The sequence below is a fragment of the Hibiscus syriacus genome, unplaced genomic scaffold (assembly GCF_006381635.1).
Source record: "Hibiscus syriacus cultivar Baekdansim isolate YM2019G1 unplaced genomic scaffold, ASM638163v2 tig00110500_pilon, whole genome shotgun sequence".
Lineage (NCBI taxonomy): Eukaryota > Viridiplantae > Streptophyta > Magnoliopsida > Malvales > Malvaceae > Hibiscus > Hibiscus syriacus.
The window spans coordinates 1,437,505-1,455,124 of NW_024062762.1; the positions used below are offsets into that span (position 1 = coordinate 1,437,505).

Sequence of the window (17,620 nt, forward strand, 5' to 3'; positions counted from 1 at the left end):
ATGGATCTAAGTAACGTTGACAAAACTCTATTAACCACTTCAATTTGTCCATCCGTTTGTGGATGACATGTAGTAGAAAAGAGCAGTTTTATGCCAACTTTGCTCCACAAAGTCCTTCAAAAGTGGCTTAAGAATTTGACATCTCTATCTGACACAATGGTTCGAGGAAGTCCATGTAACCTTACCACTTCTCTCAATAATAAATTTGCAACATGGATAACATCATCGGTCTTGTTGCATGGTATAAAGTGAGCCATCTTGGAGAGCTTATCGACCACCACATATATTGAATCCTTTCCACTGTTGGTCTTTGGTAAACCCAAAACAAAATCCATAGAGATATCTACCCATAGCATGGTTGGTATCAATAAAGACATGTACAATCCATGGGGTATAACTCTTTATTTCATCTTTCTACACACTAAGAACCTTTTACATACCTTTTCAACATTCCTTTTCATCTTTGGCCAAAAGAGGTGTTCTTTCAAGATGCTAAGTGTCTTTTCAACGCCAAAGTGTCCCATAAGTCCCCCTTCATGTTATTCTTTGGTTAATACTTCTCTCATGGAACCTTGTGGAATGCAAAGTCTCCCTTTCTTGAAAAGATATCCATCATACTGGTAGTATTTTTCATGAGCACTTGTTTCACATAACTTATACTTTTCTCCAAGGTCCAAGTCAGTAGCATATTGTTCTTTAATGAATGAAAAACCAAGGAATTTAGAATCCAAAGTGTTAAGTAAAATATACCTGCGTGAAAGAGCATCAACCATAATATCATCTTTTCCATTCTTATAGTGGATGACATAGGGAAAAGACACAAGGAATTCGATCCATTTGGCATGTCTCTTGTTAAGTTTTTGTTGTCTATTGATATGCTTTAAGGCTTCATGGTCAGTTTGTATAACAAATTCCCTTGGTAACAAGTAGTGCTACCAAGTCTCCAATGCCCGAATGAGTGCATACATCTCTTTTTCATATGTTGGATACTTCTGGATTGAACCATTTAATTTCTCACTAAAGTAAACGATTGGCTTCCCTTCTTGACTCAAAACAACACCAATTCCAATTTCGGAGGCATCACATTCAACTTCAAATGTCTTTTCAAAGTTTGGCAAGGCTAATAGTGGTGCCTTTGTCAAATAATCCTTAAGTTCGTTAAATGCTACATCTTATCCTTTGTCCCAAGAGAAGTTTGAATTCTTCTTAATAATCTCTGTTAAGGGGGTGTCAATAGAACTAAAGTTTGGTACAACCTTCCTATAAAAACTAGCCAATCCATGGAAACTCCGAACTTGACTAACATTGATAGGTTTTGGTCACTCTTGAACTACCTTAATCTTCTCTGGATCCACTTCTAATCCTGTGAACTCACAATGAAGCCTAAGAAGGTAACTTGGTCAGTACAAAAAACACACTTCTTGAGATTAGCATATAAGTGCTCTTCTCTCAAAGTGCTAAGAATATATCTTAAATGTTTAGCATGCTCGTTCAGGGACTTACTTTATATCAAGATGTCATCAAAATAAACAACACAAAACTTACCAATGTAAGGTCGAAGGACATGGTTCATCAGACACATAAAGGTGCTAGGGGTATTAGTTAAGCCAAAAGGCATGACTAACCATTCATACAAACCTTGTTTAGTCTTGAATACGATTTTCCACTCGTCACCTTCCTTCATTCTAATCTGATGGTAGCCACTTTTCAAGTCGATTTTGGAGAAGATGCTGGCTCCACTAAGTTCATTAAACATATCATCCAATCGAGGTATAGAGTACATATATTTGATGGTGATCTGGTTCATAACCCTACAATCCACACACGTTCTCCAAGTTCTATCTTTATTTGGCACTAAAAATATCGGTACAGCATAAGGACTTAAACTCTCTCGAATGTATCCTTTGTCTAGTAGTTTTTTGGCTTGTTTTTGCAATTTCTTGGTTTTCTCGGGATTGGTTCTGTACGTTGGTCTATTAGGAATAGTGGCTCTGGGAATGAATTCAATTTGATGTTCAATTCCTCTAATCGGTAGTAATCCATCTGGAATTTCTTCAGGGAACATGTCTTCAAATTCCTACAAAAGATTATAGACATAAAAAGTCAAGTCTTCAGGAGGGTTAGTAAGTAGAAAACTTTCCTTATACATAAGTATAAGTATAGTTTTCTTTGTTGATAAATGTTTCTGAACATCTCCTCTACTGGCATATATGTTCATCTTCTGAATGTGAACTTCTTTGGCCTTCTTTTCTTTCTCTCATTCTTCTATGTGTGACTTAAGGGTCACTTGACATTCATAGACTTGACTTTGAAGCATGGACGCCAATATGATTTTCTTTCCTTGATGTCGGAAGGACTACTCATTGGAAAACCCATCATGAGTAGCCTTCTTGTCAAATTACCAAGGTCGTCCTAATATAATGTGGCTTGCACTCATTGGCACCACATCACAAAGAACTTAATACTGGTATCTTCCAATTGAAAAAGGGAAAATAACTTGTTTGGTTACCTTTGCTTCCCCCATATCATTGAGCCACTGAAGTTTGTAAGGATGAGGATGTTTGGAAGTTTTTAGGCCCAACTTTTCCACCATGTGAGTACTTGTTACATTTATACAACTTCCTTCATTAATGATCACCACACAAACTTTATCTCCCACGTGACATTTTGTATGGAAGATATTCTTTTTTTTCATCTTCTTGACTTTGAATGTTCAAATTCCTTTTAACTACAAAGATTTGGATGAAAGAGACATGTTAGCAAATAAGAAAAATGAAATGTGTATAGGACCTTACTAATAATACTCTCACAAAGCCTCACGAGTTCACTCCAAGGAAACTTGAATGTCACTCAATCCACTCGTGTTTGTACTCTAGGACATCAAGGCTTTTACTAGTCCTCTTCTAGTCTCCCACACTCAAGCCTTTTTGCTCTCAATCTCTTTATCTCAAGTTCTAAGCAACTTTACTCAAAACTTTACCAAATAAAGTTTATTTATTGTGCGTCGGCTGTAAAAGGGTTAGTAGAAATGGAAAGCAAAATATAATGAAAAGGGTGGCTTAGAAATAAGAAATAAGAGAATAAAGGGGTTACTTACACAAAGTCACTTCACAACCCTTCTATCACCACAATCAATTTTAAAGGCTTACTTGAAAGGCTTGGTGATGAGACTTGTTGTTGAGTGCTTCAACTTTTCTTTCTTTTCTTTTCTTTTTCTTCTTTTTGTTTTCTTCTTTTGAGTGCTTGCAACTTTCTTTGCTGATTTTTTTATTCTTTCACTTGCACTTCACTTGAACTTCTTTTTGTACGTCTTCCACCAAAGCTCTAAATACCGCTTGATGTAAGGTACTCCTACCTTTTTAATTGATTGTGGATATAGGAAGGAAGAAAAAAAACATGCATAAGTGAATGGCTCAAATAGATGGTTTGGTGGTAGATGTAAAGGTGAAAGGGAGTGCTATTTATGTTATGGAAAATGTTAGCGGAAATACATTGATATGGTTATGGTATGGGTAATGAAACAAAGAATGGTTGGTGAGGATAGTATCTTAGAATGACCAAGGAAGAACCAATGCTACAATGAAAAAAGACCCAGCCTTACAAATCATTCTAAGGGGTGGTAACAAAGACTTGGACCCACTATCTATACGGAGATAGGAACCACAAGTATCAAGGAAAGAGATTGACGCCACAAGTAATTAAATTACTTGATAAGTTTATAAAAGTCACAAGGACTTGAGAAAAGAGAATAATCTCACTTTTATTTATAAGAAATATGTGTTTACAAATAAATATGACTAGCCTATATATAGATTTTGAAGGGACTTGGCCGAATGGATACATGGTGGTTCGATCAGTCCTTGTGTCCCTCTAAAATGACATAATTAATTCATAAAAATCTTGAAAACATAGGTGATGGTTCGGTTGGCATGGGGAGTCTTAATCTTTGGCCGAATAGTGCTTGAATCCCTTCAAGTTGGCGCCAATTTGGAGGAGAAATGATGTTTGGTCGAATGGTTATGTTGCCATTCATCTTGGCTCTGAAATATGGTCACACACATAGCACATGGCTTGGCTGGTCACAAGGCTTGCACATGGTTCTCTAGGAGGCTTGTGGTGTAGCCTAATGCATGGGATGAAGTCCAAGCATGTGCAGCAACCTTGGGCGTGAGTTGAGCTATCTTCATGCTTGCATGTGTCTAGGTAGCTAGCAAGGCAAAAGTTGGTGGTGAATGATCCTCTTAGTCGTGATCTCCCAAGCTTTATATCAACACATTCAACTATGTTCAACTACAATTGATGTCACTTTTAGCAACTTGTCTTCAAATAGTCCAACTAGCTGAGATTAGCTAACCTTGAGCTCCTCCAGCTGAGTTGAGCTTCCCAATGTGCTCCACGAGCTACCATGATGTTTGTGAGCTGATTGTGAGCTACATATGGATCCCAAATACTCCACCAAGTTGTCCAAATGTGTGACATGCTCCAATGTACCTACATGTGCAAAGAAAACAAGGTAATTCAAAGACATTGAGCTTGTATGATCTAATTACCTTGCTGTCGTGCATGATTATGACCTTGTGAGCTATGAATGCATGACATGAGCTAAGTATATCATTATATAACATATGTAAACTAATGTATGTATAAGAGATAAAATGAATGCACATAAGCTAACAAATGAATGAATAAGCATGTTATCATTTCATGAATGTAATAAATCATGCTTAATATGAATGCAAGACTATTCTAACATGTTTATCATACTTAAAATATCAATTTACATCAATTATAAAGATGTGTATATGCTAAGTTATCCTTTACCTATTAAAACATTATTCAACTTAACATTAGATGGTGTTAAGTTATCGAATGAATTGAAGGCTTCAAGACACTTAGTTAAGAGTACTTCCCTGAATTGTTTGGCCATTGATCTAGTAATGAGACCTTGAGGCATGACTTCTAGATCCAAGGTAGGCGTGACCATATCAAAGTGCCTTTGAGGCCTAACTGTGCATTTGACAGAAAGGTGTCAATAATGCTAGTTAGATGAAAGGCTAAGTGCCTTTGAGGCCTAACTGTGCATTTGACAGAAAGGTGTCAATCATGCCAGTGGTGTCAATCATGCCAGTTAGATGAAAGGCTAAGTGCCTTTGAGGCCTAACTGTGCATTTGACAGAAAGGTGTCAATCATGCCAGTTAGATGAAAGGCTAAGTGCCTTTGAGGCCTAACTATGCATTTGACAGAAAGGTGTCAATCATGCCAGCTAGATGAATGGCTAAGTGCCTTTGAGGCCTAGCTGTGCATTTGACATAAAGGTGTCAATTATGCCAGTTAGATGAATGGCTAAGTGCCTTTGAGGCCTAGCTGTGCATTTGACAGAAAGGTGTCAATCATGCCAGTTAGATGAAAGGCTATATATATATATATGAAAATGAAAGTTGATTTGGTAGTTTTAAGTGTTGTTGATAAGGTCATACTAATAATACATGTCGAATATAAGAAGATAAAATATGTATGTGTATATTGTTACCTATCGAGTTTGCCGCCTTGTATATGCCACCCTTTTAATTTACCGATTTCAACAAAAGTATCTCTCCATCGATTCACTTGATCAAGTGGCCTATTCGATTCATGATTTTCAAAGGATGCCTTAAAACTTCCACCAATGTTTCGGACATGAGAAGGATCAACATGGTAAAAGATAGGAATAACAGTATGATGTTGAGTTCCCTTGCGACACATGATGTCACAAAGTTTGGCTAAGCATGATTTGGAAGAAGCATAGTCGACAAACAAGATGACTATTGAGAGATTTGAAGCTGCTATTTCTTGGGAAAGTGCTTGTGAAAGCTTTTCCCCTTTCTCCAGTTTATCTTCATCGAAGAAGACGTTCATATCGGTATCTTTCAGATCTTTGAAGAGATGGCTGGTGAAGTTAAGGTGCATGTCTTCACCTCTGAAGCTCAAGAAAACTTGATACTTCAATTGACTAGAAGAAGAATAAGAAGAAGCCATGAAGACATAAGAGAATGATACTGTGATTGATAGACAAAGAGACAAGAGATAGCAAGAGAACTTTGGTTTGAGCTTTTCACAGAAACATGTCAAAAAAATACCAATCTTCATGTATTTTCCAGGAAGTTTCCTATAGAGGAATTTAATTGGACCAATAAATCAAGCTCTTTCCTTGAAGTTTAATGGAATGAATCGGTGGATTCAAGGTAAAGAACCAATTTTGTGAATATTTAGAGATTTTAAGAATTGAAACGATCAACAAATTTTAAATCATTTTAATTTTTTTTAGTAATCATTTTAAAGTTAGTTGTACATATTAAATCCATTTTGAATCATTTAAAATAAATTAAAATTTTAACATTTGAATTTAAATAATTATACAAAATTGCACGAACCAAATGATATCAGTGATTGATGAATGTTGTTATCTTAGAGATCTAGGGTTCAAGCACCAACAATTGCAGAGTATCTAAGTATTCATTGTCAAATAATTGAAAGGAAACACAACCACTTGTAATCGCTCCATATTAATAAAAAATAAATAATAATTTATAAAAAATTAGAGCCTAGTAATAAATGAAAGTATAAACCAAAACAATAAGAGTTTACAAATACTCTCTGCGCATTCTTAGCAAATTATGTCTTTAAGTTGATCATCTCCATTGCAAAACGTATACAACCTTCTTCTACAGCTATATGTAATGAAGTGTCGATACACTCCACCACATCCAAGCGCCTGAACACATTCAGGCTCGTCCCTGAGCACGGGCAAAAGGGCACTCGCCCAAGCCCCTACTTGCTAAGGACTAAAACTATAAATTTATCTATAATTAAAAAATAAATTATTTATTCAATCACTCGTTTATTATTTTATTTCTGTTTTGGCTATTCAATTATTTTTTTCTTCAAAATCATAGTTAACGATATATTTTGTTTCTTTTTTGTTACTCATCATTAAAAAATTACCAGGAAGTTAAAGTGACGTTTTAAAATTATTTTTTCACTGTCACATCCTGAATCCTGGATTAAATTAGAAAGTTTTTAAATTTTTTGTGCTTTATCAGTAATTATTAAAAGTTTAGGCCCCAAGGGTATAATTTACCTAATTTTCTTTTGGGTAGTTTGAAAACTCCCACTTTTTCTTTCTCTTCTTTCTTTCTGTTTCCTATTGTAAGTGCTCTCTCTCCCCCCAAACAGTTTCTCCATGGTTTCATATTTCTTTTTAGTTTTTCTTCGATTCGTCGTTAATTGTGAGTAGGTGTGCGATCCTCTGGTACCCCATTGTTCGTCGTGTTATTTTTGTTCGTCTAGTGGTCTCTATTTTCCGTTTGGCATCGGTGTTAGCTTTATTGGAGAAGAGGAAGTTTCGGGTTTTTAACAAAATCCAATTTTTGACGTCCTTTTTTCGCAAACCAACCTCGATAAGTTATTCTCTGTGGGTTAAAATAATTTTATGGTATTTTTGTTGCAAAAATCACCGCCGGACGGTGTCTTACGCGCCCCATGCACAGTCGAGCATGCATAAGGAAAATTTTTGGCCGTTTAAACCGCTAAACCGGTTAATTGTTGGACTGAACTGGTCGGTTGACCCGTTGACCGACCCGACCTATTGACCGTCGATTATAACCCATTAACTATGACCCGTTGACTTTTTTTGAAGACCCCTATCTTTATATTTTTCGACATCCTGAATCTGTTTTCGCCAAATTCTGACCCAAAAGCCCTATTTTGCATCATTTTTTGTTTTAGTCCTAATTATATTAAGTAAATTGTTAGTTTTAAACTCACTTTTGGGTTTAAATTTTTGAAGGTACCCTCGTGTCTCCATATCGCTCACCAGTAGACCCTGATCACTACCATTCTATTCAGTCGAGTCTGCTCGCTCGTCCCAAAATACACGTAAGTATTAGATTAATGATTTTATAGTATATTTCTGTTTAGATTATTGGCATCCACATTTATGGAAGAGTATTGTTTTAGATTCCCGATTTGTAGGACCTAGTACTATAGATTGTGGGAAACGTAAGGCATAGCCGATATTGATTATCTCTTATAGGTTCGTCCCCTGACATGTTAAATGTATTTAACTTGTTATGTTATATGTTGTTATCTATAAACATGTTCGTGAACTGATTATATGTATATATTTATATTTACGTGACATATATGACTTATGAATATTGTGGCATCACCATTATTTTGCATGTTGATGTATTTCTGATATCTGCATGGGATTTATTCCCCTAATTCTACATGGGATTTATTCCCCGTCCTGATTCTCCATGGGACCTCATTCCCCGTTCTGTTTCTGTTGGGATCCTTTATGGAGGGCTAAATCCCCATTCTGATTTTTTTGGTATTTAGTTTTGGATGTCTCCTTGTAAGTAATGTTCATATTCTGTTGATTTGAAATGAAAGGTAAAATTGTGAATTTCTGTTGGGACATTCTGCTGGTAGAATATCTGAATTTTAATATTGTTTTAATATTATTTTTATTACTATTTTATGTTTGAATGTTCTGCGGCTTGATATTACCTGATGTAATTTATAGGACACACTGAGCTTTGTAGCTCACTCTATTTCTGTTTTTCTTTTTCATATTAACCAGTTATAGGACATGTTTGGCTATCAGAGGTGTGATCTCGATTATATATTGTATGTGGTTTAATATTTATTTCTTAACCTTCTTAATATGTGAAATGAGTTTATTTCTGATTTCATATTCAATAAATGTTTTCAAAAATGACTTATTAATAATTTTTGTTCGTGGATCATTTATGAGATCAACGTGATCACCCTGATTTAGTTGTAACTCCTAGGCTAGGTCTAGGGGATTACATTTAGTGGTATCAGAGCACATGTTTCAATTCTCATACTGTGCAGCCTGCTATAATTCTGAAAATTTTTTTAAAGTAAATTTGCAAAATGATTTTTAGAAAAGTATGAAAAATGATTTTTGAAAAACCATGCCACATGATTTTCAAGTATTTTATTAAATTATCGAGACTCTGATGCCATTCTGGAAAGTTACTATCTTTCTGTAATGATAGTTTAATATTTAATATAAAATCATGAGCCTGATTTGAATGTCTGTTGTCGTTTAGACACCTTAATTTGCTATTTCGGGTATAAGGTATGAACTCTTACAATTAAGTCAAATAGCAATCAACATTCACTATTAAGGGGAGTTAACATATGTTTAAACTGAAACGGTTGATTTAACTCCTAAAGTATAAAAGGTAGAGATATATGTTCTTGACTTTCTTTTAACACTCTTCAGTCCTCCTCGGCTAAACTGCATTAGTAATTTTAAATTTATTCTCGATTTTCTCTTGAAATTAAGATGTGTTAATATCTAGTTTTCAACATTATGTTTAGTTTTATATGGGAAACTATGACCGAAATATCTGGACTCGTTATAAAATCTTTTCTAAGAAGTAACTCGTACGAATTTTATATACTGTTGAATTATGTTTCGATATAACAAATTTAAAGGAAAAATGTTTTTGGACTTGAATTGAATTTATTCAAAGTTTTAAAAAGGTTTCAAAAATAATTCAAAGTCCATTTAATTCAAATTTGAGCAAAAATGCAAATGTGTATCGATGCCTCTATGAGTGTATCCATACAATGGTGTACCGATACCCCCTGCAAGTATACCCATACACCTATGACTGCTCAAACACTGAATGTAAAAAGGGTACTGATACCCCTATGAGTGTATCCATACACTGGTGTATAGATACACCCTGCAGTGTATCCATACACCCCTGGCTGCAACGGCTAGTTTAATTTGAATTTAATGAAGGTGTATTGATACCTTATGAAGGGTTACCAATACACCCTATTATGAGCAGCCTATTTTTATAGAAAAATAATCCCCAAACGGCTCTGAAACATCCCCAACGGCTATATACGACTTCAAACTCATTTCAAGCTATAAATACAAGCTGAGGACACTTGAAGAAGTAAGAGAAGAACTATCCAAGCAATCAAACAAAAGAGAAGAGTTTCTCAATCTTATTTCATATTTCTCTGGTAAATTTTTTGTTCTTGTGTGCTTAATTCTTGTAAACACCTAACTTAGAGAGGTTTTCTTGTTTACATTTCCTTTCATTGTAAAGGGTAGAGGTTCTAGCTAAGCCCATGTAAAAGCTAAGGAAAGGTTCTAGTTTATCCCATGAAAAACTAGGGAGTTGTAAATGTTATCTCTTTATCTTTAAAAAGAAATAACAAATTAGTGAATTTGTTGGAAAATCCTTCGTGAGGAGCTAAGGTAGTGGATGTAGACTTGGTTGAGAAGTCAAACCACTCTAAATCGCCATGCAATTCTCTATCTTTCAATATCCTTACTCCTCAAACACAAAAACTATTCCGACCCCTCTTTGCAAACTGATTCGGTTGTTGATTCGAGCTTCCATAAATCGCAACAATTGGTATCATAGCTTAACTCATTAGAAGGTTTAACCACCTTGAGACGATCCTAGAAGATGCTCTACCAATTCTCGACACAACCGAGAAGATGGCTTCCACCTCCGGCTCGTTCCAAATGGAAGACTCTCTACCAACCGACAAGCCTCCTGTTAGAGTATGCCCAAAGACCAATCATATGATGATTGTAATAATACTTTTATTTACCGATTTTATTTAATAAAGGCATTGCCGCTATTATTTTCATTTATATATATATGTTTAACATAAACTGAAAGATAATAAAGTCCATATAATGACATAATTGTTATTATTAAAAGATCCCTAGTTAAGTATTATTATGGGCATGGACAATAATAATACACTTAAGACTAACATGTTATTGATTGATGACAATGAGTTGTTATTGACCTAGAGATGTCAGAATTGATACATTATTATATTGTTAGAGAACGATGTATTGGATTGACTAACCATGAGCATATGTCTTGGATTATTATGTGACAGTCATAACATTGCTCATGGTGATGACTATATGTATGATCCTCAGACTTGAGATCAATACTATCCCAACATATCTTGTTGTATGTTTTGATGCAGCTAAACAAGCTCCATAACTGGTTGCTCTATAAAGACTGTTATTGAATATCTCAATATATGTAGTGGGTGTGTATGATTAAGATAGAATTTGTCCTTCCTACATAATAGGAAATATATCACAGGACACTTGATTTAGTAAGACTAGAAACGCATGGCCATGCTCGAATAAGTTAATATGAGATATCATAAACTATTTGTTAATTAAAGTCTACTCTAGATATCAAGAAATAATAGATGGGCTATACAAGTGTGACTATTCCAAGACTTGTGCCTATTCTAGATATAAAGGACATAAGGATGTAATACATAAAAGAGTAATCACCAAGATGATATGTCGAATCATATTTTCTTGTAACTTAGGTGACAATGATATATTGCTAGATGTCACTTATTATATGTAATATTAGAATTGTTCTAATAATTACTACTAACGTTACAAGAACCTACAAGGTCACACCCTAGGATTGAAACGAGCAAAGATGTACAATTATTGTACGTTACTAAAATATATATCTAGAGCTAATTAAATATATGTTTTAATAATCCTGAATATTTAATTTCAATTAATTAAATATAGATTTAATTAATTTGAAATAATAAAATCCCTAATATGATTAGGGTAACTTGGATATAAGAGGATTATTAAATTCCAATTAATTAAATATAGATTTAATTAATTTGAAATAATAAAACCCTAATATGATTAGGGAAACTTGGCTATAAAATGGTGTGATAGGTCTAGCAGCCATTGTACAACACACACTCAAAACGTTCAGCCTTTTTCTCTCAAAAGAGTTTTGGGGAAAACAAAGATTGCTCACAATCGGGTTAACTGAGTAGAGGCCGAGACGTGATTTCGTGGAGGCTTAAGATTCAAACCGATCTACACAACCAGTATTCACTGTTGTCCTTGCTTTTTTTCAAGGAACCCACTGTAAGTATTCGCATCTCTTCCTTCCTATTTCAGTTTTTCATACTTGGATCGCTGGTGAGACCGTCGAGTTTTGTTTCCGCTGCGCCATGGGGTACGCCGATGGTCCCAACACCTCCATACTTCAATGGAGCCAACAACCATCATTTTTAAAGAAATTAATGAAGTTATATATCCAAGCCAATGATCCAGATGCATGGGAGATGATGGAGAGCGGAAACTCTTCTCCAAAGAAGAAGGAGAAGAAGTGGAGTGACCAAGAACGGAAGAAAGCTCAACAAAATGCCAATACCATGCACATGGTGTTTTGTGCATTTGGTTCTGAAATCTATGAAGGAGTTTCTTCATTTTCAAATGCCAAAGAGCTTTGGAATAAGCTTGAGGAAATCCATGGAAACAAGAAAGAAGAACCAACAAAGGTGGTGTCTTTAATGGCTCGTGAAGAGCCCCATGTATCTTCTAACTCAAATGAATTTAATTCATATTCTTTTGATGAGTTACAAGATGCTTATAATAAGTTGTATTTGGGATTTGAGACCATGAATTCCAAATATAAGAAATTAATTTCAAAACTCAAAATTGAAAATAAATCATTTTGAAAGCAAAAGTTGATTTTGAAAATCAAAATGAAATTTTGAAAAATGATATAGAGCTTTCAAAAATCAAAATAAATGATTTAGAAAAAGAAAAATTTGATTTAAAAGTTAAGCTTGAAAGCTTAACAAAAGAGAAAGAAATAATTTCTAAAAACAACTTATTATGTTTAAAAATGGCAAAATGCTCACATTGCCATTATCATGGTCATAAGGAACATACTTGTCTTTTGAAGAAAAGAAAACGTTTTAAAATTAGACAAGTATGGGTTTCGAAAGAAATAAGGGGCATTGAAACTAACGTTCAAGGATCCAAAGCAATTTGGATACCAAAATCTACTTAAATGTCTCTTGTAGATGTAAGGGAACAATGATGATGAAGATGACGAAATCAAGATGCTCTAGCCACACATGAAAAAGGGAATGGGTAACCTCTAAGCTTAATGTTTTTTATTTTGATTATTTGGTTGCTCATTTTGGTTTAAACATGCATGAGTTTTGATTTTAAATAATTATGTATTGTTTTAATCTCATGTATGTTCAAAACAATTAGTATGATGAACTTTTTAAAATTTTTAATAATTTTTCATAATTTTTAGTTCATCATAATAAATTTTGGTCAAAATTGGTTTTAAATGCAAATGATATCTCTCTAACAATTGATATCAACTTTTCAAATACTTTGATTGTATAAATTTTAAATTTTTGACCTAAATTTAAATGTTTATGCATGTGGTTTAAATGAAAATGGTATCTCTCTAACAATTGCTATCAAAAATTTTCAAATGCATAACATTTTTGAAAAGCATTATGCATATACACTTAATTTCAATAATTGATATTGCATAAAGTATTTTTAGAATTGGATATATTGAATTTCATATGCTACTAACATGTTTGTTATTCCTTGTTGAAATTCAATTTTAAGTGTCAAGATGTTAAAAGCTTAATTTTGTTTAGAATGCATTTATTGAGGGGGAGCTTTGATTTTTCAAATGATTTTTAAATGTCAAATTTACCACTTACTCTCCAAAGTTATTTTGAACTTCAAAGAATAAATTATTTTTGATATAGCAAAAAAGGGGAGAAGTTTGGTTTGAAAAATTCAATTTCTTAATGAAAAAGGGGGAGCTTAACATTTTCATATATTTTCCAACAATTGGTATCTTTTTAACAATTGGTATCCTTTTGTAAACAATTGGTATATTTTTCATTAGATATTTTATTAAGGGGGAGCTTTTCCAAAAACAATTTTTCAAATGTTTTGTTATATCAAAAAGGGGAAGATTGTTGAATTATGTTTCGATATAACAAATTTAAAGGCAAAATGTTTTTGGACTTGAATTGAATTTATTCAAAGTTTTAAAAAGGTTTCAAAAATAATTCAAAGTCCATTAAATTCGAATTTGAGCAAAAATGCAAATGTGTATCGATACCCCTATGAGTGTATCCTTACACTGGTGTACCGATACCCCCTGCGGGTGTATCTATACACCTATGATTTCTCAAACATCGAATTCAAAAAAGGTACCGATACCCCTATGAGTGTATCCATACACTGGTATATAGATATACCCTACAGTGTATTCATACACCCTGGCTGCAACGGCTAATAACAACTAGTTTAATTTGAATTTAATGAAGGTGTACTGATACCCTATGAAGGGGTACCAATACCCCCTGTTATAGGCAGTCTAGTTTTGCAGAAAAACAATCCCCAAACGGCTCCAAAACATCCCCAATGGCTATATACAACTTCAAACTCATTTCAAGCTATAAATACAAGCTGATGACACTTGAAGAAGTAAGAGAACAACTATCCAAGCAATCAAACACAAGAGAAGAGTTTCTCAATCTTATTTCTTATTTCTCTTGTAAATATTTTGTTCTTGTGAGCTTAATTCTTGTAAACACCTACCTTAGAGAGATTTTCTTGTTTACATTTCCTTTTATTGTAAAGGGGAAAGGTTTTAGCGAAGCCCGTGTAAAAGCTAGGGAAAGGTTCTAGTTTATCCCGTGAAAAACTAGGGAGTTGTAAATGTTATCTCTTTGTCCTTAAAAAGAATGAACAAATTAGTGAATTTGTTGGAAAATCCTTGGTGAGGAGCTAAAGTAGTGGATGTAGACTTGGTTGAGAAGTTGAAACACTCTAAATCGCTGTGCAATTCTCTATCTTTCAATCTCCTTACTCCCTAAACATAAAAACCGTTCTGACCCCTCTTTGCAAACCAATTCGATTGTCGATTCGAGCGTCCTCAAATCCCAACATATACATTATAACTAAATTTTATTTCAAGTTCATCTCGATTGTGGGGTATAATTTACCCAACTTTCTTTTAGGTAGTTTGAAAACTCCCACTTTTTCTTTCTCTTCTTTTTTTCTTTCCTCCTGTATGTTCTCTCTTTCTCCCCAAAACAGTTTCTCCATGGTTTCATATTTCTTTTTAGTTTTACTTAGATTTGTCGCTAACCGTGAGGTGGTGTGTGACACATCCGGTACCCTATTGTTCATCATGTCATTTTTGTTCGTCTGGTGGTTTCCGTTTTCTGTTTGGCATCGATGATAGCTTTATCAGAGAAACGAAATTTTTGGGTTTTGTTAAAAACCCAATTTCTGAAATCCTTTTTTCGTAAACCAACCTCGGTAAGTTATTTCCCGTTGTTTAAAATAATTTTATGGTATTTTCGTTGCAAAAATCGTAGTCGGTCGGCGTCTCATGCGTCCCCACGAGCCATCGTGTGCTTGTGGGGAAAATTTTGGCCGTTCAAACTGGCAAAATCGATTAATTGTTGGATTGAACCGATTAAACCAATTGACCCGTTAACCGAACCGACCCGTTGATCGACCCGACCCATTGACCATTGATTTTGACCGTTGAAAGTTGACCTTGACTGTTAACCGTTGATCGTTGAAATTTTCTAAATACCCCTATCTTTATGTATTTCTATGTCTTGAGTCCGTGTTTGAAGTCCATTTAGCCAAATTCTAACCTGAAAGTCCTATTTTGTGTCGTTTGTCGTTTTAAGTCCTAATTATGTTAAGTAAATTGTGAGGTTTTGAACTCACTTTTGGGTCTAATTTTTTTAAGGTACCCTCATGTCTCAAAATCACTCACCAATAGACCCTGATCACCACAGTTCTGCTCAATCAAGTTCGCTTGCTCGTCCCGAGATACACGTAAGTATTAAATTAATGATTTTTATAGTATATTTCTGTTTAGATGATTGGCATATGCATTTATGGAAGAGTATTGTTTTAGGTTCCCTATCCACATGACCTAGTACTACTGATTGTGGGAAACGTAAGGCCTAGTCGATATTGATTATCTCTTATAGGTGTCCCCTGACCTGTTCGATATGTTTAACGTGTTATGTTACATGTTTTTATCTGTAAACATGTTCGTGAATTGATTATATATATATATATATATATTTACGTGACATATCTGACTTCTGAATAATGTGACATCACCATTAATTTGCAAGTTGATGCATTTCTGATATCTGAATGGGATTTATCCCCGTCCTGATTCTGCAGGGGATTTATTCCTCGTCCTGATTCTTCATGGGATATATTCCCCGTTCTGATTATGTATGAGACCTCGTTTCCCATTTTGTTTATATTGGGATCCTCTACGGAGGGCTAAATCCCCATTCTGATTTTTTTGGGATTCAATTTTGGATGTCTCCTTGTAAGGTAATGTTCATATTTTGTTGATTCGGAACGAAAGGTAAGATTATGAATTTCTATTGGGACATTCTTCTCGTAAAATTTCTTAATTTTAATATTGTTTGATTATTATTTTGATTAGTATTTTATGTTTGAATGTTTTGTGGTTTGTATTACCTAATATAATTTCGAGGACACACTAGCTCACTTTATTTTTGTCTTTCTTTTTCATATTAACCAGATATAGGAGCGATTTGGGTATCAAATGTGTGATCTCGATTATATATTCGTCCTAGACCACTAAAATCTCATAAACGGGACTAACACATTCCCATTTCTATGAATTAATGAGTACAAAACACTAACATTTCCCATACGAGCAGCACTTCTCAAACTTTCATCTATGTCGGGAGGTGGGATCAATTCACAATCGGAACAGAGAACTTAAGGTCAATAAAAAACTGTTTCTATTCTATCATTACACAATTTTTAATTATTAGAGAAAATAAACATATCATCAAATGTTTGAATCTAACTGACACGATGGTGTTGATTTCTGTGCCAAAGCTTTGAAATTAAGGAGACAAAGACACCATGAAGGAGTATAAATTGTGTGGTTGAGGCAAAAAGATCATAATTCTATCCATCATGCATGTGCGTGTGGAGCCATGAAATTAATCCATATGCTTGTGGACCTTAGAAACCCCCACCACAATCATTTTCTTCATTTCAAAAATCCTTTTACGTAGAAGTTGCTTCGTTAACAATAATATACAAAGTCAATGGCAGACAATTGATTTTATAACACCTTAAACTCTGCTTAGAATATTTAGATATCTTAAAGATGTTATATCAAATTACTGAAACCGTCAATAAATTTTAAATCCTTTTAAAATTGGATGCTCATATTAAATCTCATTTCGAATCATTTGTAATAAGATAATCTCGTAATGAGGGCACCATACCTACACAATTTAATATACTCGCTCGTAGAGTATATCAAGAGCAATCTATTATATACCTACAGAAGAAGAAGAAGAAGACGGACTCAACAGGGGAATGAAGATGAGACGCAACCATCACAAACTGACAGCTAAAAAATAGAAGGAATATATTCAATTCAGAGTTTAGGAAGTACTTCTGTACAGCTTCGATGTATGTATTCATAGATTCTCTCAAGTAGTTCCATGTGACCGATCGCTTACCACCTTGGAACTTGTCTTTGTATTGCATCAATTGATCCGCAGCTAACTATATATATCCCAGTAAAAAGCCTTACGAAGTTTGAATCAAAAAGGAAATTCGAGGTTGAATGAAGGAAAACTGGGGGTAAAAAAACCATTGCAAGTTTTCGAGCAAGGTTTGTTATTAAGGGGATT

At 34.2% G+C, this 17,620-nt stretch overlaps 1 protein-coding gene across 1 annotated transcript; it reads right to left on the reverse strand.

The window, feature by feature from the left end:
* Positions 1–5,527: 5,527 nt before the first annotated feature.
* Positions 5,528–6,016, reverse strand: LOC120129444 (TMV resistance protein N-like). Its single transcript, XM_039146940.1, has one exon. It carries the CDS (start codon positions 6,014–6,016, stop codon positions 5,528–5,530), a length of 489 nt encoding a protein of 162 aa, XP_039002871.1.
* Positions 6,017–17,620: the final 11,604 nt, after the last annotated feature.